The 26,877-nt window shown below is 44.5% G+C and overlaps 1 protein-coding gene across 1 annotated transcript in view; it reads left to right on the top strand.

The window, feature by feature from the left end:
* LOC147678475 (vomeronasal type-2 receptor 1-like) overlaps window positions 1-19,682 on the top strand; it is a 128,479-nt gene extending 108,797 nt beyond the window's left edge. The window contains exon 8 of the mRNA XM_086945653.1: window positions 18,757-19,682. Within this exon, the coding sequence (XP_086801779.1) occupies window positions 18,757-19,682 (926 nt within the window). The remainder of the gene's footprint in view (window positions 1-18,756) is intronic.
* Window positions 19,683-26,877: the final 7,195 nt, after the last annotated feature.

The following is a 26,877-nucleotide window of genomic DNA, read 5'->3' on the forward strand; positions in this document are numbered from 1 at the left end:
GGTCTTAGAAAAACCCAGTCCTTCAGTTGGCGCCCAACGTCGGGCTGCATCAGTGGTACCGGTCCAAGCCCGACGATCGTGAGGAACTTCGTGTGAAATCTCCGAGGGAAGGTGCACCCCGCTTCATCGATCCTGTTGTCGAAACAAGTGGCCCGACGACTTTTCCCGCGAAGATTCCGGCCTCCTGACGGCTGCGACGGACTGCTGCCCTGACTGTAGACCTGTTTGGCGCCTGGCGTAGACCTTGGTACAGCGAGACGATTGACGGGTCTTCCTGGTGACGCCATCGATCTTTGAGTTAAGTATTTGTGGGTCGCTCCCAGAGTCCTTAGTTGTGGTTGCTTAGTTGTTGCATGGTTCCATTGCATTTGTGGTTCTTAGTACTTGGTTCTTTGTTGTAATATTTGACGTCTGCAGCCGCCAAAAACCAAGGGTTTTTTCTCTTTGCAGGGACTTGGTAAATCCCGTAACCCTTGAAGTTTGTGAAACTCGGCTAGTGTGCAAGATGCCTGGTCGCAGTGCTTTGTTCAGTTGTTTTAGACGTTGTGGTACGGATTCCCGACTGGAGGACTCGTGTCCGATACCTCCGGTTGGAACTCCAACTTATGAGCTCTATAGTAAGCACGGGTTAGGTCCGATTACCTTTAATGAATATTGGATTCGCTATACTAAAAAGGATGGTGTCCTTAGTTGGCCACCTCATGGTAGTTTCGAAACCCCAATATTAGATAACCTTGAGGCTAAACTGTTTAAGAAAAAATCAAGGCCGGCCATGTTTGATGCTTTTCGGTTATGGCGTAAAGAAGCCAAACAAAGAGAAATCAGACTGTTCAAACGTAATCAGAGAGATGGAGTTGCTACCACGGTAAGAAAAGCAGAGCAATTTCAGCGAGATAAGGAGGAAAAGGAAAAGGAAGTTTTCGATAGACTTCAGCGCATGTCTGTAGATAAATGTTACCCCGCTTTACCGACAGGTACGGATAAGAAAGAGGAATCAGTTGAGGACCCCGTACTGTCCTATCTCTTGAAGTCACCACCTCCGTACGCACAGGGTACCGCCGCTCCTGTGGTTCCTCCTGTACCTGCTCTTGTACCTGTTCCTCAACCTGTTCCTCAACCTGTTCCTGTTCTTCGGACTGTTCCTGCTCCCTTGCCTACTTCTGTTCCTACTGCCCCTCCGCTCATACTTCCTCATACTCCTGCTCCCGCTGCTGCTCCTGCTCTACTTACACCTACCGTTCCTTCTGTTTCCGACTTCTCTCTTGTTAGTCCCCTATGTTATACTTCTCCATCTACCCGACGTCGTACTCCTTTAGTTGCTGCTAACTTTTTCAATTCTCTTGGACCTATTTCTGAGTCCGCTGGTTCGGACGGTCCACAAAGACGTAGTCAGCTTCCCGGTAATCGGGAAGGTGCTGCGCTGTATAATATGGCGATGGCTTGGATGCAACACCCCATTAGGAATCCTCCACGTTCGGTATTGAATACGTTTGGTCAATTCAATATACCGACACAAAGATATGTTTTTGAAGAAATGTGCAAGGTTTTACGTGACCAAATATCGGCTGATGCATCTGACGATGTAATGACTGCTTTGACTAATCTACAGCTCCAGTTTTCGAGCGGAATGATAGTAGGTTCTAATGTTCGACGCGCTGTCGAGCAGTTGTTATCTTTTCGTCCCTCTATAATGCCTCGAGCACTGTTCGTAGAAGACATTGAGGGGCCGTTAGAAGCACCTGGTCAGTATCCCATGCGTGAAGTTCCACCAGTGTGGATGCCAGGTGATGCTACTCAAGCTCCACCGGTTTTGCCACATTTCCGGAGAGTGTGGATCCATCTTCCATGGAAACGATCAGAAGTTTTGAAGGTGAAGCAATCTTTGCCTGACCCTCGCAAAAATCCCGCAGGGTATTATAAAGAATTATCGCAGCTCGTAGATGCTACGATAATGAATCTTGCCGATATCGATATGCTGTTTGGCAATGTCGTTCCGCAACCGGTATGGGCAAAGATTCGTCAGGAAAATCATGCAAACGAATTAGGTGGTGATTGGGCTGCTCTTATAGCGGCGGATGGTTTGCAAGTTGGTGGTGCTAAACCTGAACAGTTGATTGCTGATCTCCCTCAGAGAATAATTACCCTAATGAAAACACTTATGCCAGCTATGAAGGTGAATTGGGATAAGTTGTCCGCTTGCAAACAGAAAAAGGACGAGAGTGTCTCCGATTTCTTTACGAGATTTGAGGAGGCATTCATTGATCATAGTGGTCAGGATATGGGTACCGAGGGTGGTCAGAGGTTGTTCATGGACAAATTTGTCTCTAACTTGTTGCCTGACTTGAGCAACAAATTAAAAAATTCTGAGAGTGCGTGGGCTGTCTCTACTTCTGCTCAAATATTGGCTACGGCACAGTATTATGAGAATAGGAAGAAAGAAGAAAATGATCGCGCCGATAAAAAGACGAAAGAACTCAAAACTAAAGTGTTGTTGCAGCAGGCGTATCCTCCGCGTTTGAATCAGAATGATTCGCAACAGCGTAATCGATCGCAGTCTCAGTCTAATAGATCACAATCTCGAAATGACTCCTCTTCGCAGAGATCTTCGTTGGGGTACAATCAGTGTGCCTATTGTAGACATAAGGGTCATTTGAAATTCGATTGTCCAGTCTTACGTGATCGAAATAGTGGTAGTGCATCTAGAGGAGGTCGTAGTGGTCCCCAACAGGCATCACGTGGTCGGGGTCGCGGTGTTCAAAATGATCATTCAGATAATTCGTCAGATTCAAACAATTGTTTTGATCAACGTGGATCATCGCAAGGAAGATCTGCGCAGTACAATGTAGATCATTATTACGTTGATCAGGGAACTGACGACGGTAATTACTAGGACAGCCATAGACAAGGAGAGGGAGTGGTATCAGTTCCGGTTGATCAGAGAGGGCCTTACGTCGCAGTTGCCACCTCGGGCGTCGTTGAGCCTTTTCTGTTGGACACTGATGCAGCGAAAAGTTCTATCATGCATTCGAAACTCCCTGGCGCACCTTTGTCTGGTTTAACAAATGTTTCCGTTGGATTCTCTGGCGCCCCCGTTAGCAATCCAGTTTCGCGCCCTTTGCCTCTTACCATTGGGCCTCGTGAGCTGAAAGCTCCGTTGATTTTGACCACTGGTTGTGGTGAAAATCTCTTGGGCCTGGATTTGCTAAAACGTCTGTATGCGACTTTGTATTGTTCTCCTGCGGGAGTAAAGCTTACTTTGGGTGAGAGAGTTATCTCTCCAATGTACTTGTCTCTCGATAAGCTTCCACCGGAATTGAGCCCGCTTCCTGCATCTTTGTGGGCAACAGGTCCCAATGACGTGGGCCTGCTTGACATCTCCCCTTATGTTGTTCACTTGAAATCTAACGTGCGACTGCCACGTATTCCCCAGTATCGTATCTCTCTTGACGGTGAACGAGCATTGTTAGCGATCATCTATGACCTGATCGAGAAAGATGTCATTGAGGAGACTCGGGGAAACGTGTGCAACAGCCCTGTACTGCCCATTTTGAAACGTACTGACCCTTCGAAACCACCTGTTTATCGTTTTGTTATCGATTTACGGGAGGTGAATAAAATTGTGATTCCTCAGTTCCCTGTGGTGCCTGACATTACGGCTCTACTGACTCTGATTCCTGCTTCTGCATCTTGGTTTTCAGTGATCGATCTGAAGAATGCGTTCTTCAGCATTCCGATTGCTGAAGAGAGTAGAGATCTTTTCGGTTTCTCTCTTGGAGGTCGCAGCTTCCGGTTTAAACGTGCTCCTCAGGGCTACTGTGAGAGTCCATCGATATACAGTCAAGCCTTGAAGGGCCAACTTGATGCATTTGTGTTGCCGGCCGGTGCAGCCTTGATCCAATACGTCGACGACCTATTGGTGGCCGCAGACACTCAGGACATTTGCAAAATTGCTACAGTGTCGTTGTTGCAACATCTCTGTGACTTACATCACAAGGTGTCACCTTCTAAACTTCAATATTGTTGTCAAGAAGTAACCTATCTAGGTCACTTATTGTCAAAGGAGGGAAGAAGGTTGACCCCAGAGAGAATTGTAGCGATTGCGCGAATGACTGTGCCAACGACTCAGAGAGATGTGCGTGCCTTCTTAGGTATCACGTCATACTGCAGGCAGTGGATTCCAAATTTTTCATTGCTAGCGAAACCATTGGTAGCTCTTACATGCAAGGATGTTCCAACTCCTTTACCATGGACGGAAGAATGTCAGAAAAGTTTTTCTGAATTGCGTGACGCGTTGTGTTCGGCTCCTGTGTTAGGTACCCCTGACTACAGCAAGCCGTTTACATTATACGTTCACGAGAGGGAAGGTTGTGCGTTGAGTGTCTTGACGCAACCTTTTGGTGGTAAGCAGCGTCCATGTGCATATTTTTCCTCGACCTTGGACCCGGTAGCTAGAGCATTGCCGAGTTGTTTGAGAGCAACAGCAGCAGCTGCGGTGTCCATCCGACAATCTGCAGGATTGGTCATGGATAATATGCGTACGGTGATGGTTCCGCATGCAGTTGACACTCTTTTGAATTGTACTAAAACCCAACACTTGACGAGTGCGAGGTTGTCTGGGTATGAATTGACGCTGTTGGCAAGTCATATTCAGATAAAACGTTGTAATGTCCTGAACCCGGCGACCTTATTGCCAATTAGTATGGAATCAGATGAAGTAGCACCTCATGACTGCTACTTACGGACGGAGGAGGAAACAAAAGGTCCTGTGGACCTTAAAAACACTCCTTTGGGAGATCCCGATGGGACCTTGTATGTGGATGGTTCATGTTTTAAATTGCCGAATGGTGATGTGACGACTGCGTATGCTGTGGTAACATTGAATACTGTTGTGGAGACTGCGAGATTGAATCAGAATTCTGCTCAGGCTGCAGAACTGATCGCTTTGACTAGAGCGTGTGTGTTGTCGAAAGGGAAACGTGTGAATGTGTTTACTGACAGCCAATATGCTTTTGGCGTCGCCCATAGCTTTGGACGATTGTGGAGAGAGAGAGGTTTTATGACATCGCATGGTACTAAGATACAGCATGGACAGCTTGTGAATGATCTTTTGGATGCACTTACATTGCCTAAGCAGGTAGCGATTGTTAAATGTAGTGCGCATCGTAAGGTGACGGATGATGTTGGTCGTGGTAATGCGTTCGCGGATGAGATTGCTAAGGAGACTGCCCGGAACCTTAGCACTAGAATGTATGTGACGAGTTCGGTTAGGTGGCCTACAGAGACTGGTATGTGTGAGGACACCATCGAGAGTGTGAAAGCGATACAGAATGAGGCCACTGAGACTGAAAAGACGAAGTGGAAAGAGAGTACGGGAAAGTTGGATGCGAATGGTTGTTGGACTGATTTGTCGGAGCATAAGAGATGGATGTTGCCAGATGCGTATGTGCTAGCTGTTGTGACGATGGCACACGGGTTAGCGCATATTAGTGCGAAAGGTATCTGCAAGTTGTTGTCCCCTGTGTGGAAGAATGATGGTATTACCAAGTGTGCTGAGAGATTGGTTAAGAATTGCATGACATGTATGTTGTACAATCCTGGAAAGGGAACCCCTACACCTCCTGGCCATTTTGCTCCCCCTTCATGTCCTTTTGAAGTAATTCAGCTAGACTTCATCCATATGGAGCGATGCAATAACCTGAAGTACGTTTTAGTAGTGGTTTGCGCATTCTCCCGATGGATTGAAGCCTACCCTCTCAAAGACAATACTGCCCTGTCCACTGCGAAAATCCTACTGAAGGAATACTTTCCTCGGTATGGAATGCCACGGATTGTATGGTCTGATAACGGAAGTGAGTTTGTGGGGAGTGTGATGAAGAATGTGTGTAAGGGCCTTGGAATTACTCAAAAATTCCATAGCATCAATCATCCTCAGTCAGCAGGTTTAGTTGAAGGGTATAATGGCACCCTTAAACTAAAACTAGCGAAGATTCAGGCTACGACTGGTCTCTCGTGGCCTGACGCTTTGCCTCTAGCTTTGTTGTCAACAAGGGCGACTGTACACTCCCGAGTAGGGCTAAGTCCCTACGAAATAGTGTTCGGCCGTCCTGCGAATGTTTGGGGGGTCCCTAGACCGAGTGTGTCTTCTGATCTTGAATACCCAATGTTGATCGATTATCTTCATGATCTGACTGCTAAACTGAGGTTAATTCACCAACAGGTCTTTGAAGCATTGCCGACGCAGACGGAGGGTCCAGGCCACCAGCTCCAGCCCGGAGACTGGGTGGTGACGCAGAACTTCGGACGCAAAAGAAATCTCGAGCCCCGCTTTACTGGACCTTCCAAGTTCTTCTCGCCACGAGGACTGCTGTCCGTTTGGAAGGTCGAAAACACTGGGTGCATGCCACCCATACTAAAAAGGTTCCAATACCTTTACCAGCGGACTCGTGGGTGAGGAAGGGCATTGCCTCGTCTGAAACTGAAGCATCGCAGACCTTTGTACCTTTTAGCGATGCTCAGCCTGTCGGAGAATCCTCAGTACAGCAGAAAGACATTGTTGAACATTTGCCATCACAAGATTCAAGATCTGAACAATTGACTGATCAACAGAACTCTGTTCCCTCATCGGATCCATTGTTTGACGAACAGACACGTCCTGGGAGAAGCTGCTACTCTTTGCGATCTAATACCAAGGACAAATAAAATTTTCGTTTTTGTCCCTCGACATCTACGTTACCCCTTTGCCACGATCAGTCTAAACACACGTACAACTGTGATTTTTGTAAATATTGAGTTTTTTTTCCACATATGTGTTTTTGCTTCCACAGCTGAGAGACTTTGTATATATTTGTGAACTAGAATACCTTGCATCCAGGTGAACCGTAGGGCCGCGCGTGTACTTCCTTCTGGTTAGTAGGTCTATACACTAGGTCAGAGACCGTCGGTTCCTGGGAACTCCTGTGGATTGACTACTGCTACACAGAACGAAGTGCGTCAAGAAACGTTGCGGACGGTTTTAGAGGATGGCGTTTTCGAAGCTGATGGACTTGGAAAAAGCTCAGGGGCAAAGATTCAAACTGCAACAGATTACTCGTACAAAATGCTTTATGTTTTAGGTGTTCCTTCTGTTTCTAATTGTTTCATCGTTATTGGCGGGTGGGGTGTATTATATGATACAGTACTTCCTACTTTCTGCCATACCTACTCCTACTTCTGAACCTAAAACTATCTCCACTGTGTCCCCTCATTCCTTCCATATCCTACCCCAACACGAACAGGCTAGACGTGCGGAATTCAGAAATAATTCCTTCATTCAGCTCCTTCATCAGCATCAGTTAGTGGTTAACACTACTAATTGTTGGGTGTGTGGGTTAATGCCACATACCACGGATAAGGGAATTCCATATCTGGTCCTTCCTTATAGCTCCCAGGGTTCAGCTCGAGCATTGCAAACAATGTTTCGAAGTGCACTATATTCCTACCCCAATCGAGAGCCACGTCCTCCGCACTTTGGTCCCGGTCCGTACCACAAGCCTTTGGCCATAGCGATCGCTGATTTAGATAGGGATATCTATGAGCCGTCGCTCATCCCAGAGGAAGAGGTGCGAGCCTATAGGGATCTGAGTGAGGCTGAGTATAGTCCGCTCGTGGGTGATAGACAGCTTAAAAGCTCGTCTCCAATATGGATCGTACCCCATCTTGGTAAATTTTGTCTAAAAGGTCGTGGCCGAAGCCCGAGAGCTCATCTTGGAGAGAGTGCTTGCTCCGAGACGTATGTCTTGCCGATGCTCTCTTCCCCTGTGTTTCTGACTGCCAAGGGTACGTACTTTGTCTGTCATGATCGTGCGTATACATGGTTGCCCTCCGACTTTGCGGGCACATGCTATATTGCAAATTTGTTGCCTCCGACGTTTACCGTTGATGCAGACTATCACAAGACTAGAGTTGTGAGAGGCGTGATTAGCGAAGAGGACACTGCCGGTCAAGAGGCAGGAGACTTTTTCAAGGGTTTCTTTCCGTTTTGGGGACCTATGGTCAATAGTAGGAACCTGAGACAGTTGACTCGAGTGGTGGAATCGACAGCTAATATCACTGCCAGTGCCCTTGGTAATATCACCGCAGAACTTCAGGCGGACAGGCTTATGACGCTACAAAACCGTATGGTTTTAGACGTTGTTTTAGCAGATCGAGGTGGAGTATGTAAAGTGATCCATTCGAGCTGCTGTATTTTCATTCCAGATAACGCTCCGACTGTCTATCAAGCCATTTCAAAGTTGCATAAGATTTCTGAGTCCATACACGTGGACGTAGGGGATTGGATGCTACTTGGGTGGTTTTGGGGCCTAATGTCGACTTGGGGTTGGAAAATTCTGATGATCATCGGAGTTGTTGTAGCATTTCTGTTCACGTGTTGCCTTTGTGTGCAGTGTGGTCCTGCCTTATGTGGCCTCTGTGCTACAACGTGTATAAGACAGCCGCCTGTTACCAAAGGAGCTCAGATGGACAGAGTTATGTTGCAGCAACATCTAGATGGTCTGATGAATATCGAATATGATTCCGACTAGTGCTTGCCTACATGAGGGCAAAAGGAGCGTCTGAGGTTCCGTAACGATCGTAAGTGGTGTTTTCAACTCGCACGAATATGGTCGAGTCTGGTATCTATGAACCGCAAATGACGAGTTTAGTGGGTGTACGCAGTTTCGCTGTGCTAGCCTAAACCGTTCGTTTGTTTCACAGGTTTCTCTATCTGTACCCACGGGTTCCATCTTAGATACGGCATCCATTTTGTTTCTTGCCCTCAAGTAGTCAGCGAACGGACGCTGTCCGCTTTGCGACCCTGGTATTCCCAAGACTTTTACGGAAGACACGTTTCCTTTGAAAGTGTCTTTATGATGAGGGGGATGACACTGTAAGGCAGATGGCCCCGCTCGAGGCTCATCTTGCCGTGCCGGTCTATTGTCTTAGTCGTGCATCTCATTAGGCACGTCCCTTTGATGCCTGCAGCTCGTGTTTCCCGATACCACCCCTTTTACACCCTTTCCGATCTCCCCACTGCTTCTGCCTTCCTCTACACCTGTCTCTGTTCCTTCTTCGATCTGTTTACTGCCAATTGGAATGTACTAATGGTGGGAAGATGGGTTTTTACAGTTGGGAACCACCAAATGTTTCCGTACTTATGTTCCGGGCCCTGAATGCAGCAAAGCAACCCCTCCTGGAGATTATGATGGGAACCAAGTTGTAAACCTTTGTGTACCATGTTAACCTATGAGAGGAATGTGTATAAAAGGAGCGACCTACAGTAGCAATTGGAAGCAGGCTCCGCGAACCTACATGTGATGTACTTCTCGTGACTTCTGTGTTCCCTGCAGTAAATAAACCTCGAAATCTTTGACGCCGATGGAAGTGTCCTGTGTCTCTGTCATTTGTACGCCGGAACAGGTTACCCACGAAGGTTTCAGGTGTTGTCCCCTGGCACCGCTGGGTCTTAGAAAAACCCAGTCCTTCACTTCTCGAATTGGACCTTCTCACCCATTGTGTTTTTTTGTGGCTAGGGTTTCCAGAATGTCCCATCGTAAGTCATTCACTGTGAAGTCGATTCCGATCTGGTAAAAAAACGTCCGTATGAACGTATCCGGGGCCCTCTCCGTATGACTCGTACACACACCGTACGACCCGACGAGTACGATCCGGACCGGGGCATCAGTACGCGATCCGTACGGTCCACGTCAGGTAAGGGCGATTCGCACGGAAAAGCACACAATCACATACACACTGTACGGTGCGTACCCCCCATGATCGCAGGGGTACTCCCCGTACACCCAGCATACATAGGGTACGGTGCATACCCCCCATGATCTCAGGGTAAAGCCCCATACACCCAGCATACATGGGGTACGGTGCGTACCCTCCATGACCGCAGGGGTACGCACCGTACCCCATGTATGCTGGATGTACGGGGCATACCCCTGCGATCATGGGAGTATGCACCATACCCGGGGGGGGGGCATTCCGTACCTGTTTTGGCGCGAACTCTGCTTTTTCAGCTCCCGTAAAAAAGGGTTGTACGGTGCGTACCCGACACGTATCGTACTTGCTGGGTCGTATAAACCAGCCGCGAGCCGTACAGATCTCACGTACAGCGGGTTCTGACGGAGACTCGTACGGGGATTTGAGTCGAACGGTCTCTGTACGATTCGTACGGAGTCCGGCTCCTGTTACAAATCGTACTTCGACGTACGTACGCAGGACGTTGCAGGGTACGATTCGTACAGGAAAAACGCTCCGAACGGTTATTTGGAGTGTTTTTCCAGAATCAGAATCGACCCCTGTGTGTTGGGTCTCTATGTAATAGTTGCTCATTTTTGTTGTATTCCTCTTGCACTTGATGGTACTCCTGTGTTCTATTATTCTCCGATTTACTTTTCGACAGGTCATCCCGATGTAACGTAAGTTACAGGGGCAGGTTATCACGTAAATTGCATGGGTAGTGTTGCAATTGGTGTGATATCTGATGGTCCATTGGAAGTTTGGGAGAAGTTGTAATGTCTTTGTTGTTGTGGTTAATTCACACACAGAGCAGGAGCCACAAGGGTAATGACCCATAACTGGAGGGTTATTCCATAGTTGAGGGGTGAGGTCACCTCTTTTCGGTGGTGGTGGTCTGGTGTGTACCAGTATGTCTTTAAGGTTTGGGGTTCTCCTGTTTGCGAACCTCAGTTTAGGCCAGGTGATACTTCCTGATGTGATGATTCTCCAGTTCTTGTTGACAATATTCTTCATTTTGTTTGATGCTACATTGGAAGTGGTTACGCAGGTTACTACGTCTTTTTCTGATGCCCTTGAGTTGTGTCTAGAAGGCATTCTCTTGGTTGATTTATCGTGCATCTTGGACGGATTGACCCTTACATCTAGACTGTTCATAAACTGACAAAAACGGTCTAGTAACCATTGTAAGCTGATTGCTGTCCTAGTCATTAGGATAGTGTTGTCGGCCCAAATTAGCGTGAGAACACTGCAGTCACCTACGTGGTAGATGAGATGCATGAGAGACTGGGGGAAAGTTATTGGGTGCCCGACTGTGTGTACTGGAAGTCGTTGGAGGTTGTTGAGCTATTTGGAGCTTTTTTTGGAAACACGCAGTAAGATTGGAGGAGCACTCACAGCTAGTAAAGTCTAGCAACCCCCTGTTGCCTTAAAATGTGATTTTCTCTAGAGCGCTGAACTGACTAGTGGGAGTTGCTACCTTTGGTTGAATTGTTACCTTTAGCTAAAAACAATAGAGCGCTGGGTGGGCAGTGGCACATTTTTGCTCTACCCCCCCCCTTTTTTTTGCCATGGCTGAGCTACATTGTGAAAGTGCTTGAACCTATTTTGAGTCTACCGAATGCTGTACTAATATATTGCTGCAAATTCGTGTCAAGTACGGCGCTACATTGTATGAGTGAGTACTGCAGCTCTGCAACTTTGTAACGGTATCGGGTGTTTAGTGGTTGCTATGGCACCTAAAACTGCACGTGGTGAAAAACCAGAGCCACTGGAGAAAGCCTGGTAGGAACTCGAGCTGCACTTGCTGCTAAGTTATGTCAAGATGTAAATAGTAAGGTGCAAAGTAGTAAAGACTCTGAAATTGATGGGCAGGACACCCCTAAGATTCCGCAAATGTTCCAATCTGTCATTGGGAAAAGAGCTGTGACTCCTGTGGTTAGACCTATCGATTTGGGTGCCACTGATGAAGACAATACTGTGGTTGAAGTATCCGATGGCGGACCGGGGCGAAAAAGCGCTGGACAGTCATCTCCAGGCCGGCGGTGGCTACCGCCAGCCTGGCAGGGGCAATCTGCCCGACATCCTAATGGGCCCCTTAGGGTCTACAGGTTTTTCTACTGCAACCAGCAACTGTAAAGACAGTTAATAAAAGGACAGACTCGTTTTTTTTACTTCTGAGGCCTCTGCTAAAGAATATGTTTTCTCTTTGGGTTAATGGTTCAGTGCATCGGCATGGTTGTTGTTGGTCATTAATTAGATATGTATAATTTTGGTATTATGCACTTAGAGTGTTTTTTTTTGGCTTTGACTTCTAATGTATATATTGTTTGAATATGGGATTGGCTGAGCATATCCCTCACGTCCATCAAAAGGGCGATAGGCCCTATTGCCTTAGTTAAGGGTGAGGGACATTCTTTGGGTGGGGGTGGGGTCTGCTGGGTGGAAGAGGGTAGTAGGGGGGCATTTTTGGGGTAATGGGTTGGGTGGCCACTGGGTTAAGGGTGAAAAGGGTCAAATGTCAGTTCATTGCATGTGCTTTAATGATTTAGGAACAATTCAATTTTTTTTTGTACATTGATGACCAGCGATTAGTTGGTGGTAATTGTTATAATCTAGAATGTGTTATGCATCCTCCTATGCTTCCCACCTGCTCCACTGTTTGCCCATGATGATGTCATCGGAATGTTGAGTGGGTTGAACATTAAGAAGACGTCAGTTGGTATGAGGGGCTGAGCAGGAGATCTGCTCCTGGTGGGGTCTATCTCTGGTCACTTCATCACATCTTAATACTATGGATCTTATCTGAAGAATAAAGCTTTGATCCTGAACTACACCTATGGACTACGGATCTTTCATTACTTTAACACTGGCGACGATATTTATGAACCTGCGTGTATTTTTATGGATTTTGGACTAAGGGAACCTCAAGCTATATGGATTTGAAGAAACCTGGCACCGCAAAGACCCCACCAGTGACCACATCATCGGTCGCCCTTTTCATGTAAGTGCCAGTTTCTTTCTCATTGTCTTTATCAGTATTGGTCTGCTGTAAATTTCGACAAGCTGTTTGGCGAAGTACAGATTGAGTCTGGTGTTTGATTCACTGTATGCGGTTTTAAACAAGCTATTGCTGCATCTGGCTGGGTTGTTAGTGATCGAATTGTTGTGGCAGCTTAGTGAATCAAGCAATTATTTGCAAATCGGGAGTGAATGGAAGATTGTTGCTGCCATCTACTGGATTCAAAGAACATTTTATTTGCTGGAAATGAATCCTGACTACAAGTGCGTTTAATACATTCGAGGAGGAAACTTACATGAACAAGTGTCTTATTTTTTGGAAAGACACCACTGTCAATGTTTTTTTTTGTTCTACTTGTGGGGAGGTCGGTGTGTGCTGCGTTGTTTGGCCCCATGGAGAGAGGGCAACACACAACAAGCAACATGTAAAACGGTGGCATTTTGAAACTATGGTGATTTGTCACGATGTGAAAGTAATTGGGACTCTTAAATGCGACAGACATTCAAAAGGCAAACGTTTTATTTTTCAAATTTTTTTAAACTGTTGCCTTCAGGTTAAAATACAAATCAAAATGGGCTGCGTGCTACTTACTGTGCTTTGTTCTTCACGCACTGTGTGTTCCTTCTCGAATTCCTCCCTAAGTCACTTTCCCCAGAGTTTGTCAAGGACGTACCATCAGGCTGTGAGCCATACGGTAGTGCGTCCCAAACGTGCTGCCATTTTGCTTTTCTTCACTTTGCCTACTGCTGTTAAAAACTTTGCCAACCACGTTGTTTTTCATAAGGAATTTCAGCAATGTGTTTGTTTTCCCAACCACGAGTCAAATGCATCTTCAAGAATGTCTCATGGATCCGGTTTGTTGAGGGTCATGTTGTCATCGTGGGACATGAATATGCAGTTGCCTTACCTGGTGGGGTCTATCTCTGGTCACTTCATCACATCTTAATACTATGGATCTTATCTGAAGAATAAAGCTATGATCCTGAACTACACCTATGGACTACGGATCTTTTTTTACTTTAACAGTAATGGCTAATAATAGTTTGCGTATCTGTTCATTCAATGTATGTGGGTTGCATAATATGCTTAAGTGGAAACGTGTGATTGAGGAATTGCGGCTAATCAACCCTGACATTATTTGTCTCCAGGAAACACATATACCTTGGGTAAATCGTAAGATACTGACTGAGTTGGGATTTACACTATTAGCGGCATCTAGACAGGCTGCAATGAATCGAGTGGTGGCAATATTGGGGCGACGAATGATAACTCCTACAGGTAAAGACAGGGTGGACAATTTTGGGTGGTGGGCAATAGCAGAATGTAATATAGGGGCATTAATACTAAAGTATGTACCATATATGGTTCTAATTTGGATGAAGTTGAGACGCTGGAGCTTGCATTGTGGGGTACCCCCTTGTTATTGCTAGGGGATTTTAACATACATGGGGAATCTTATACTTGGGATCCCCAATTTACTGGTTATAGAGGTCGTAAGCTGAAAGTATTTAGAGTGTTACGTCAATTACTGTCTCAGCATGGTCTGGTTGATGAATGGCCATTGGCGAATCAGGGTGATCCTGGGTATACCTTTTTCTCCTCTCCACATAATAAGTTTGTTCGGTTAGACTACATTTTTGTACCTAGATTTTTAACTATTGGGGCAAAAATGCAGGTAATGCTGTGGATTACGTCGGACCATGGCCCTGTAGTTATGGACTTGCCTCCTTTTAACATCATGCGGGAACAACGTTCATTTACATTCGGCAAAAAGTTGATAACCAATGAGCAATATATATGCCATATCCAATTATGGGCTAAGCGTTTTTTAGAGCACAATAGAGAAACAGCTATTCAATCAATGGTCTGGGACTGTTTCAAGGCTGGGAAAAGGGCCGAAACTTGTAGCAATGGTTTGGCTCAACAGAGGAAACAGAAAGTTTTAATAGAGAATTTGCTTTTAGATTTGAAAGAGGCTGAACATGAGCTTATCTTGGCAATTAGTGCACATAGGGATAGCCAAATCGCCCAGACCATGGTGGCCTGCTGTAAGGCGAAGATTAATGGGGTTTGGAGCCAGGAAATAGCAATTCAGTATAAAATAAATAAAACTGGGAGATATGAGTATGGTGAAACAACTGGCAGATGCCTTGCCCAAAGACTTCGTGGTCGGCAAGTATCTCAACGAATATAGGCATTGGGGAATGATCAGGGCTGTCTGGTTGAGACTCTGGCGGGCATAATGGAGATTTTTCAACAATATTATAAAGAACTATATACCCAGGATTATGTATCTCAAGATCAGATTGAACAATATTTGTCAAGATTTGATTTACCCGGGTGGGGCTCCCTGCAAGAGAGGAACTAGAGGCCCCAATAACTATGTTACAACTACAGACAGGGCTTGATGACTTGGCACTTGGGAAAGCAGCCGGTCCGGACAAACTTCCCCTTGAGGTTTACCGAATGCTTTTTTCGATTATAAAGGATGATATGCTGACCACTTTTATCTCTGCTCAGACTGTAAATCCCCCTCCATAGTGGGACAGTGCAAATATTGTGGTGTTCAAGAAGAAAGATAAGCCCCCTAAACTCCCTGGGTCATGTAGACCTATATCATTATTAAATGCAGATGCCAAGATATACTCTAAAATACTTGCAACCCGATTAGTCCAAACTGTTCCATTATTGGTAACTCGTCATCAGCATGGTTAATCATTTGCATAGGGTTATAGCGGGGTTCGACTATGCTTCTATATTTCATAAAAATATTGGTTTAATATTTTTAGATGCTGAAAAAGCTTTTGACCGTGTGGCATGGGTATTCCTTTGGTCTGTAATGTGTAAAATGGGGTTTGGAACCCAGTTTTTGCTTGCTCTACAGACCATGTATAAGCGACCCAGGGCTAAGATCTGTGCGATGGGGCAAGAATCAGCTTTTGTCTATATTACCCGGGGCACAAGGCAAGGATGCCCATGCTCACCGTTACTATTCGCTATTTATATTGAACAACTGTTGCGAATGCTTGAAACCACCTATGGTATACAATCCATGGTAGTGGACGATTATCATGTACATGTTCTAGCCTATGCTGATGACATAGCAGTTGTAACATCTGATCCTGATCAAGCACTACCTGAAATTGAGTATGTGACACAAGAGTTTGGGAAGTCCTCGGGTTATAAATTAAATATCTCAAGGTTGTTTGTACCGCTGGGCTTTGCCCTGATGAATTGCATGTGACTCATGAGGCTAGATATCTGGGGATTAAAATTAGGATGTCGCTTCAGGAGATAGCTGTAAATTGAGCGGATATATTAGGTTCTGCTAAGAGGCAGTTGGAAAAGGTGGAATGTCTTCACCTATCGATGGTTGGGCGACGTAATGTTTTAAAGATGTGCATATTAACCAGGGTGCTTTATTACTTCGAGATGGTACCGTTGGAGCTGACATGCGCACAATTAATGCAGCTCCAATGTGTTACTGATAGGTTTATTTGGGTCTGGAAGAAGGCCCGGAGGGCTTCAAAATATATGATGCTACCACTGTCAAGAGGGGGATGGGGGGTGCCGAATTTTGTTTTTTATTATTTAGCTTGTTTACTCCAAAATATGAACATGTTGGTGACTGGGGGAGAGACAATGCCATTTGAAACCCCAAATATTTATTTGATGTTATTAGGATGCCAGTCTCGTCAAGTGCCTCTCAGATTCCTTGAACCGAGTTACTACAAAAGAACAAGATTTAAAACTGTAACTGCTGCATTTAAAGGGTGGAGTGGATACGTAAAATTATTGCCCTTAATCGAATTAATTATACCCCTTGTGATTCTATAGAATTATTTCCTTCAATATTCTAGGATACTAAGATGAGGACATGGGAGGATACAGGGATTTGTCGTTTAGGGGATGTTTTCAATTCTGGGGTTATTGTTTCATTCAGTTAATGGACAAATATGCAATTTCCCAGAATGACTTTTTTAAATACTTACAGCTGCAGGATTTTATTTTTAAGCACTGCAGTATTACTCCTATAGTTACTATGAATCTTCTTGAAGCTTTGATTACTCGGGCCAAGATTGGGACTCTCTATGATATTATGTTGGCTATGCAGCGAGATGATATCGATGTTCAAGATTAAAAATGGAGTACTAGACTTGGCACCTCTGGCTTGTTTGTTCAAGAATCAATTGATATGGCTAGCCAACTTACGGGCTCAACATTATAAAACTTTGTTTAATTTATACTACACATCGGTTAAAATGATGAAGTGAGGCGATACTCATGATCGCCAATGTTACAGGTGTCAAACCGCGGCGGCTGACATTGTACATATATTTTTTGATTGTAGTGTGCTGGGACTTTTTTATCATCTATTGCACAATTCTTGATTCAAATATAACACATGTTAAGGTTATGATATCTAGAGAGATGATGCTTTTTGGGTTGTGTAAAGATAAAGACACTTTTCAGCTGTATTATCCATATAGATTATTCTTCTTTATGGCTATGTCAGACGCCCGATTATGTATTGCCTCTATGTAGCTGAAATCTGAGGCGCCTTCGTATGAAATGTGACGCTCAAAGTTTTATAATGTATTTCATCTAGAATTTAACCTCTACCGTATTAAATCATTGAAGAAAAAACAATTAGGGATTAAGATTTGCAGCCCATGATGCAGCATATGGAAAGTGTGTGCCCTGATTAGTGTCCTTGCTTTTGTTTTTCTGGCTGCTTTTTGACTATTTTTTAGCCATCTTATTTGCAATGTCTGGTTTTCAGTTTTTCTTTTACAGCACATTGAATATTGACTGATTTATGTATGATTTCTATCTGTCATATATGCTATAAACTGAATAATAAAAAATAATTTTAAAAAAACAATGAAACTGACATAAATATGTCATGAAGATTTGTTGAAATGTGTGTCACAGACCCTTTGTTAGTAAGGTTAAGACCCATTATGAGCTGGAAGCCCTGGGGAGTTCTGACAGCCTTGAATAGGTATATAAACTGTTTGTAGTGAGTCACCTCTACCCAGTTGGGTTCCATGTGAGTAATAATGGCATCCATTACACCTCTAGCCTCTCTCAGACCAAGAAGGAATCATAGGAGGGACTATGACAACCTCCTGATTCTTGCTGGCCCTCCTATACCTAAAGGTTCTTCAAAAGTATAGTGAAACTGAATGTGCAGAACCTTGCACTATTTTAAATGCAGGGAGAGAGTCGGTGTCTGGGGGCAGGCTTTCATACTTAACCAGACTTGCGTGTCTAACTTCAAACACAGCGCTTCCTCAAAAACACAGACATACCCTTATTTGTGTGCCAATCTTCAAAACTGACCTGATCCTGAAAAACACCAGTACCTGTACATGGGGGATCAGTTTCTCATTACTTTTGAAGGTCAGCCTGTATTTTAAAGGCATCAGATATCCAACAATTAAACTTTGAGAGCAAAACATCTTGACTCTATATCTTGCATCCTAACTTGCCATCTTAGGTTACCAATTTTTCGATGGGAAATTAGTGGGTGCATATCCAGTAACAGTGGGTCTTCAAATGCAATTATGTATAATAAGGCTGTGAAGCATGAATGCTATGAATAACTATTTATTGTATATTTAAACATGCAAGCATGGGGCTTCAAACCCTTTATAAAGGCAGTTAGACATGCCATCATGAATAGGAGGCAGAGATACAAAAGCAAAATACCCACTTGATGGTTCCGCATGCAGATCTCAGATAGCCAGGTATGATCACATTTCCGATGCTGTAACAATATCTCCACTGGGCCAAATCTAGGACACTGCACCAGCTGAAATATTAGTTCCCATCAACTATCCGTGTCAAGCTTTGAAAATATTAAGACTGTGGGAGAGGTAAAAGTAATTATGCAGCAGATGAAGGTAAGGCTTGTTAGGTCTGCAAAATGCATATCTACTGTACATAAACTCTTTATTTCTCTCTTTTAGATTCCAGTGCCTGTTGGCAGTGTCCAGATGAACTGTGGCCCAATGAGGGAAGAAGCAAATGTGTTCCAAAGACAATAGAATATCTATCCTATGAGGAACCTTTGGGAACAATCCTGGCTGGCCTTGCCTCTTTATCCTCTACTTTAACAGCTGCAATTTTGTGTGTCTTTATCAAATATCGAAGAACACCAATTGTGAAAGCCAACAACCGGGAGCTCACTTACTTTCTTTTGATAGGGCTTGTGCTGGGTTTTCTCTCTAGCCTTCTCTTCATTGGAGTCCCTCGGACAACAACCTGCCTGCTCCGCCAACCAGCCTTTGGCATTATTTTTGTCTTCTGTGTGTCCTGTGTGTTGGCCAAAACTATCATGGTGGTCATTGCTTTTAGAGCCACAAAACGAGACAGTAACATGAGAGGGTGGCTGGGTCCCAAGGTTCCCATTGCTGCAGTTTCCCTTTGCACACTTGGTCAGGTCCTCATCTGTGTCTCTTGGTTGCTGCTCTGCCCTCCCTTTCCTCAGAAGAACATGAAACTCAAGATTGGGACAATCATCTTACTGTGCAATGAATGTTCAGAGATTGCCTTCTGGTGCATGCTGGGATACATCGGGTTATTGGCTTGTGTCTGCTTCCTGGTAGCTTTTCTGGCACGGACATTACCTGACAGCTTCAATGAAGCCAAATGGATCACGTTTAGTATGTTTCTCTTCCTTAGTGTTTGGATGTATTTCATTCTTGGCTATCTAAGCACACAGGGAAAATACATGGTGGCAGTGGAGATATTCGCGATTATATGTTCAAGTGCTGGGTTACTGTTTTGCATATTCTTCCCAAAATGTTACATAATATTACTCAGACCAGATCTGAATACAAGAGAACAATTACTCGGAAAAAGGACGACAGGTAATAAGATGAAATCATCCTAAAGATTTGGCCTATTACCTGATATAATATTGAAGGTTTGGGCTGCTTTCAAAAATACGTTGAGATCTGACAAACCGCAGAGATTTTACTAGTGAGAAAAGTCATTAAATTTCAAAAAATAAAGATGTTTAAAACAAATGTATACATCTGATGCTTTTGCAAGGAGAAATAAAAATTATGGTTTGTCCTGATAACCATTAACCTAAAATGCAGTAAAGCCATTGAGTAGAATAATGCAAATCCGGCTTCTGAAGGTCTTCTCAAGGCATGGGTGATGAGTACAGGCCTCAGCAAGGCCCGTGAGTGGGAAAAGGGTTCGCCCTTCTGTACGCAAAGTCCTCAGACTGCATAAGAAATAGGCACCGAAACCAGAAATACAAAAACATAGTTTAATAAACCTTTAAAGGTGGTACTACAGCCCACACAACGCTCTACAGTATTGTACAAGGTAGCATAAAGAACACGGACATGCGGCCCCCATTTATACACAAAGAAGGGGCTCATAGGTGGGCGGTTACAACTTAAAAGCATGATTTACAGCCATATATGGACATGATCGAAACATGGTTGGAGTTAACGGTTCACGAAGCCCACCGGATGCACATTCCAATCCCCTCTAAACAAAAACAGATGTTACATATACTGTAGCATATAAGATGGACGCCAGAGAAAAAAATGGAGTCCGGCCATATTTTCAAGTAGGAGCGGGAAAACTAGAATGAAGACACAATAGCATGTCTTCGGTGAATGCTTAACATTATCGCTGTTTTATTTACAACATGGGAGTGAATTTATTTACACCACAGTAATCAGAGTAACATTGGTAATGTTGCACTACTTTTTTAGCAGAAATGCCAACAATAACAAGATTACACCCACTTGGTAATTTAAGAGTAATTGCAGGGAAAACATACATTTTAGACGCAAGGCTGCATTTTATGTTAAAAACACAAGTGCTAATTTCCTGGAATAAATTGGGTGGTGAATACTACCCTAAGTGCACATTTAGCAATTATGAGCAGCTGCTCATGCTGCTGTCTTGTTCACTCGCTGCACTATCTTGAAATGCAAACTGCTTCCTTATGTCCATTGTGGACATGAGGGGGCATTGTCGCAGTAAGAAAATAGAGCTAAATGCAAAATTACTCGGCTCATGTAATTCTGTGTACTCTCACTGTATTGTTAGGTTATTCTGTGTGATTACTCTACAGGGAATTATGTGGGTTATGCCCACCTCTTGCCTTCTGCTGCATAGAAAGGTGCTCATGAGTGCTGGATCCTTGTCAGAATTTTAGGATCAGGAGGGAACATGTCACTGATTCATATTTTGTTTCACTTAATACAGACCTATCACATGTACATTTGCTCATATTTTGGGATTGGTCCTGAACAAGAACTGCACTTATGGGAATCACAATCTCCAGATAGGTGACTAGGGTAGACATCTGGAAGATGCAGTAACAGGAAGTATAAAAGGAAGAAGAAAGCCGACCTGAATCCTTGGTTCAACTCCAGATTGTGCTTTAGACCATTTTTAAAATTACTACATGTATCTCAATGGGGATATCCAAAAAATCTGGCATGGATCCGGCCCTCCAGGACCGGTTTGGAGACCCCTGCTTTAGACTGTTGATGGAATGGCCCAGGCCACCAGCTGTTTTCCACTGACATGCTGAGACCCCCTGATTTTTGCTACCTGTAAGCAATGTGGTCACAAGCGGGTTTTCCTTGTTTCAGGATGAGTAGTTTGAGGGCCTCCCTATTGGAGTCAGGCAGACACCTGGAGGTCTTGGCTGCAGTGTATAGCTCTATCAGTCTAGGTTCAGTTCTGCAGAATAGGGAGCATAAAACAAACCTGTCCATTCCTGGTGTCTTAGCATGTGCCATGTTTTTGATTGCCATTTTTATCTCCTATGGAGTGATGTCCCCGCCAAGTTCCTCCTCTTCCTCTGCTGTGAGGCGTGAGAAGGGTGGCGCCTCAAGGAAGGAATGTGCTGCTATCTCATCATGCAACATAACACTTTTCTTTAAGTTCGAGTAACACTGGGAAAAGAGGGCATTGGCGCCATCCTGGCTGTACATTCAGTACCCTCCTTCTGCTTGGAGTTCACCTATAGGTGAGCCACGCTTTGTTGGGTTAGATAGTCAGATTAGATGGGACCCTGTTTGGTCCCATTACATATGTGACCAGCCCATATACTATTTGTAGTCAAAGCACCTGAGTCATTCAGTCTGGGCAGCTATCATTTTCTTGGCATCTAAAAGGGCATATTGTAAGTCTGGATGACCAGCCCTCCGGGTCTCTACATCTTGCAGTTTGCTCCATATCTAGTACCTCTCTGAGCAAGGTGCCCCTGATTCGGTTCGATTCTGCTAGGCACTGGCCATGTATTACTGTCTTGAATGCATCTCACTTCACTTGGGGAGAGGAGGCCATGCCTGCATTGTCCCCAAAGTACTAAGGGACAGATTTATAACCCCCCCTGCGCCACCAGTATGTCACTTTTTTTGATGTCCTGGAGGCGCATTTCACTTCTCATTATTTACAGGGAGAGAAAAAGCCACCCTGAGTGACTTTTCCTCTTCTTGTAATTATGGTCCCTTCACGAGCAGCACTTTGCATGGAAGGGACATTCCTTAAGTGTTGCTGTGGGTGTTCCCACGCAACACCCAGGGAACGAGACACATTTCCAGATTTACGAGCCGAGTTGACCTCTGACCTATCTTAAGGGACAAACACTGAATGATTGTTTTTCTTTCTATTTTCAGGATGGTTTTAGGTTTCCAATATTAATAGCATTCCTATTTCTTACCACCGTTAATCGCTAAACAAAGGGAGCGGTTAGAACTGAAAAACGCACTTAAAAGACCACGGCTCCTCACAGATCCCCGGTTTTTTATCACGCACCATTTGGTTTGGATCAACTGTGCTCTCTATATGAGGTAAATTATGAAATAATAATGATCAGTAACTTGAAATACTGCCTGAAGATGTTTAGATAACATCAGTTCAAATACAAGTAGATTTGAATCTATCTCTCATTTATATAGGAACGTACCACTTGAAAATAATTAAGTGGACCGTTCTGTTGCCGACGGCTAAAGAAACAGACCCTTGGCCATATTTTGAATTGAAGATTGTCAAGAAGGAAACGGAGGTAGAAGTGAGAAGTACGCAGTGAATACTGCTTTCTCAGGTAAAACCTCCTATGAATAAATAACAGGGGTCAGAGTTAATAACCCGTCCTGCATTTAATGTCAAATGTGGAGTGAAAAACTGAAATACCAATATGTTTTGTCTCTTTTTAAACAGATATCACATACCACATCTAATATATAGAAGGTGCCTCACTCCCAACACCAATCTTGTGCAGTCTTCCTAAAAAGATTACAGTGGAAGGTCACTACCAAATTCTTTCTTTTTGTAGGTAAGAAATTATTCGAGAAAATTGAAGAACCAAGGGACAACACAGATATATACATAGCTAGCAGTCACCAAAATAGCCCATTAAATAATGGTTGTTTGAATCAATAGATACTTTTTAATATATTAATGATTAGACAAAGAATTAGCTCGATAAACTCCTTGATGATGTCTAAACTTGTCTAATAAGAATAAGCTTTTAAAACGTTACGCAACCTATACAAATGGGAATGCACCTTTTCCTTTCCTATTCCTAAGAAAAATGCTTACCTATCTGGCCTTGCCAGACTATAGGTATCCAAAACGAATGCACTCTGTAGCCTCTACGATTCTGTACTATCATTCACATGCAATACACAAGCCTGGCTAAGAAAATGAATTCTATTTGACGTTGCTTTTTGAGCTAACGCATAACATGTTTTTATTAAATATGAAAATTGTCAACAGACTGTTATAAATTGTTGTGAATTGTTGGTCACTTTCGGTTAGTCAAAACAAAAGTTGCTGAATGTAACCTAGAAAGTGTTGACCATACATTTATCTAAAACCTGTTTTATTCTATCTAGAAAAAAGTGGCTGCATATTCTAAAGTCCTGATGAAGACAAAAGATTTGTCGAAACGCGTTGACACAGCCCAAGTCTAACAAAATTTGGAGAAATAATTTTGAAACTAATTTTTAATTTGTTTTCTTTTGTGTTTTGGTTTTAACAATGTATCAGAATTGTCATTCATAATCAATGTATCAATTCCTTGACTATATACATCATGTATAAACAATGATATTTACTATACCTCTTACTATATTATTTTTTTTAAAAAAAGAAATCGAGATTAAAAATAATTTTTTGATATCATAACAGTCTGTTGTACTATTTGTTTTTTACTATTTGTGTGTCTATCATATGTTGTTCTTAAGATGTGTTGCGAATTAGCCAGTTCCTTGTAGCTAAAGTCTGCCTGGGTGTATACTTTTGCATCTCACTTCACTTGGGGAGAGGAGGCCATGCCTGCATTGTCCCCAAAGTACTAAGGGACAGATTTATAACCCCCCCTGCGCCACCAGTATGTCACTTTTTTTGATGTCCTGGAGGCGCATTTCACTTCTCATTATTTACAGGGAGAGAAAAAGCCACCCTGAGTGACTTTTCCTCTTCTTGTAATTATGGTCCCTTCACGAGCAGCACTTTGCATGGAAGGGACATTCCTTAAGTGTTGCTGTGGGTGTTCCCACGCAACACCCAGGGAACGAGACACATTTCCAGATTTACGAGCAATCGTAAATCTGGAAATGCGTGTCAAAGCTAACCCTCCCCAGGGGAGGTGTAGTGAGGCACACCGAGGAGAAATGTTTTCATTTCTTCTATTTCTTTCCTCTTTCAAAGCGTGCTGCATTCTACAGCATGCATTGAAAGAGAAAAATGCCTGTAGTGATTGTTTTTGTGCAGGAAGGTGCCCCTTACTGCGCAAAAACAATCTTCCCATGATGCAGGCATCCTTGCACCATGGTGCAAGGGTGCCGGCGCATGGCTGCACTTTGTGCGCCAGCGCAGGGGAGAGCCCAGGAATGTGACATATTATTGTAAATATGTCACATTCCTGTGCTTCGGAAGTGCTGCAGCGTGGCGCAGACAAAGGGCTTGCGTTGCCGTGCTGCAGCACTTCTTTGTAGATCTGCCCTATTGTTATTTTATCTGCAATTGTCCCCCAAAACAGTTGGTCCTCTAATGACTCAGCTTTCAGTCTACAGTTGGGGATTCAAACTCTAGGTTGGGCCCATTTCAGTTTCAAAAGTATAGGGTTATGATTGATATCATGTGGGCCAAGTACTTGGCTGAATATACTAGGCTATATATATCAGGAGTGCAGATGAACATGTCTAGGTGGATGTGGAGCACGTGCAAGCTGGAGAAGATGGAGTAATCCCTCAGCCGTGGGTGCGTCTGCCTCTCGGAGTCAATGAGCCCTCAGTTTTGCTGCCTGTCTGTGAAAGAGCAAGCTCTGTGGGAGGTCTGAGAGTTTCACAATGGAAGGTAAGATTGTCTGTCTGGGAGTCCGCTACACAGTTAAAGTCTTCCCATTATGGTTGGGTGGACCAAGGATAGGACTAGGGGTCCTGATATGCTTGTAAGGAAATTGCCCTAGTTGGAATTTGGCATATATATGTTTACTAGCCACATCATGGCACTTAAGGCATCCCATCACCACCACATATCTGCACTCCAGGTCTATTAAATCGGCCATGTGTTGGAATGGTACAAAAGCAACCCGAATCCACACCAATGCACCCCTGGAGTAAGCTGAGTAAGTGGTGAAGTATGCCTGACCTCTCCATCAACACTGTAATGCCAGCTCTTACTTGGCAGAAAGGTGTGTTTCCTGCAAGACTTTTTTTTGACTGCATCTTCTGTTCAGAGAAGAAAACACTTTATAGCGCTTGGATATTGTATGCATAACATAGGTGTTCCAGGAAAGGCATTTATCTGTCCTAGAGATCTCTATCTAGTGTACATGTCAGGTCTGGCACCTCCAGCACCCCAGCCATGTTGCCCTCCCCCTCCTATTCCCTATGCACTGTTTAGGCATTCTTTGCATATCATCACAACTCATGGGTCCCCAGTAACTCAACAAAGAAAAAAATACCCCAAATCGCACTCCCTTGGATAAGAAGGCTTAGGCCGCCCATCCAGAAAATCAAATAACATTCAACAAGTCATGGGAGTTACCACCCATCTCCCTGCCTGGTAGGAGGAGAAAGTCAAACGAGCCACTCGACCAACAGGTCGTTGAGCTTATGATCTCAGTCCCCAACTCTGGGGAGGAAATTAAGCTGACTTCACACACTCTCTTAGTAAGGATAATAGCCCTCTAGCATAGGATCCCCTCAATGTTATTATTTCGCTCAGGGCGTCATAGGATTTAGTCAGATGTCCCTGGGCTCATCTTGGGCAGCTCCAAACTCAAGTCCTCAGAGACACTAGAACTGCGATCAGAGTCTTAGCCTTGTGCAGCCCAGCCCTCCTCAGGTGATGGGGGCCCTGTTCCATTGCCACTCAGCAATGCTACTGCCACCATGTGTTCTTTCTTCCATATTTTGCTTTAGCCTGTGAGGGGCCAGTGGAGCTGCGCATCCTGGTCCTGCATCTTGACCGAGTCCGGCATGTGTGCTTTTGCTGAGAGTCTCGACAGGGCCCCAGCAGAGGCTGCTGGTTGATCTTGCTCCAGACCTCCTGGGGGGGGTGAAAGAATTTGTCTCCTACTGCTGCCACAAGCAATCTAGCATATCACTTCTGGGCCGTTAGGCAGAATGTGGGCCGGGTGCCCCCCAGGGACAAGATCCAGCACCTCTGCACCCTCTTCACAAAGGGCAAAGTCAGTGCATGTCTGCGGCTCTACACAGGGCCACCCTCTCTAGGGCACCATCAGTGATTTCCCGCTCCCCGATCAATGGGCTGAACCATCAGGGCATAGGGGGGCAATCGGGGCTCCTCCGCAGTGCCTCCCGGGTCTGTTCTCCAGCTCCACAGGCTAAGTCTGAGCCTTCATACGTGCCCCCAAGGCCGGCCTCACAACACCTCTGGGACAAAAATGGGAGTGTGCCACCTAGCCACCCCTAGATTCATGCCAGCCTGCTAGTCCCCATGGCCTCAGACACACACTGGCTCCCCATCGCCATTCCCTGTCCAGGGTATTTGCTGCTGCATTCCACCAACATCTTCTGCAGGGGAAGAATTGGGACAGCAGCTCCCCTTCCGATCGCTCCACTGGTTTTGGA

Source organism: Lissotriton vulgaris, chromosome 12 (assembly GCF_964263255.1).
Source record: "Lissotriton vulgaris chromosome 12, aLisVul1.2, whole genome shotgun sequence".
Classification (NCBI taxonomy): domain Eukaryota; kingdom Metazoa; phylum Chordata; class Amphibia; order Caudata; family Salamandridae; genus Lissotriton; species Lissotriton vulgaris.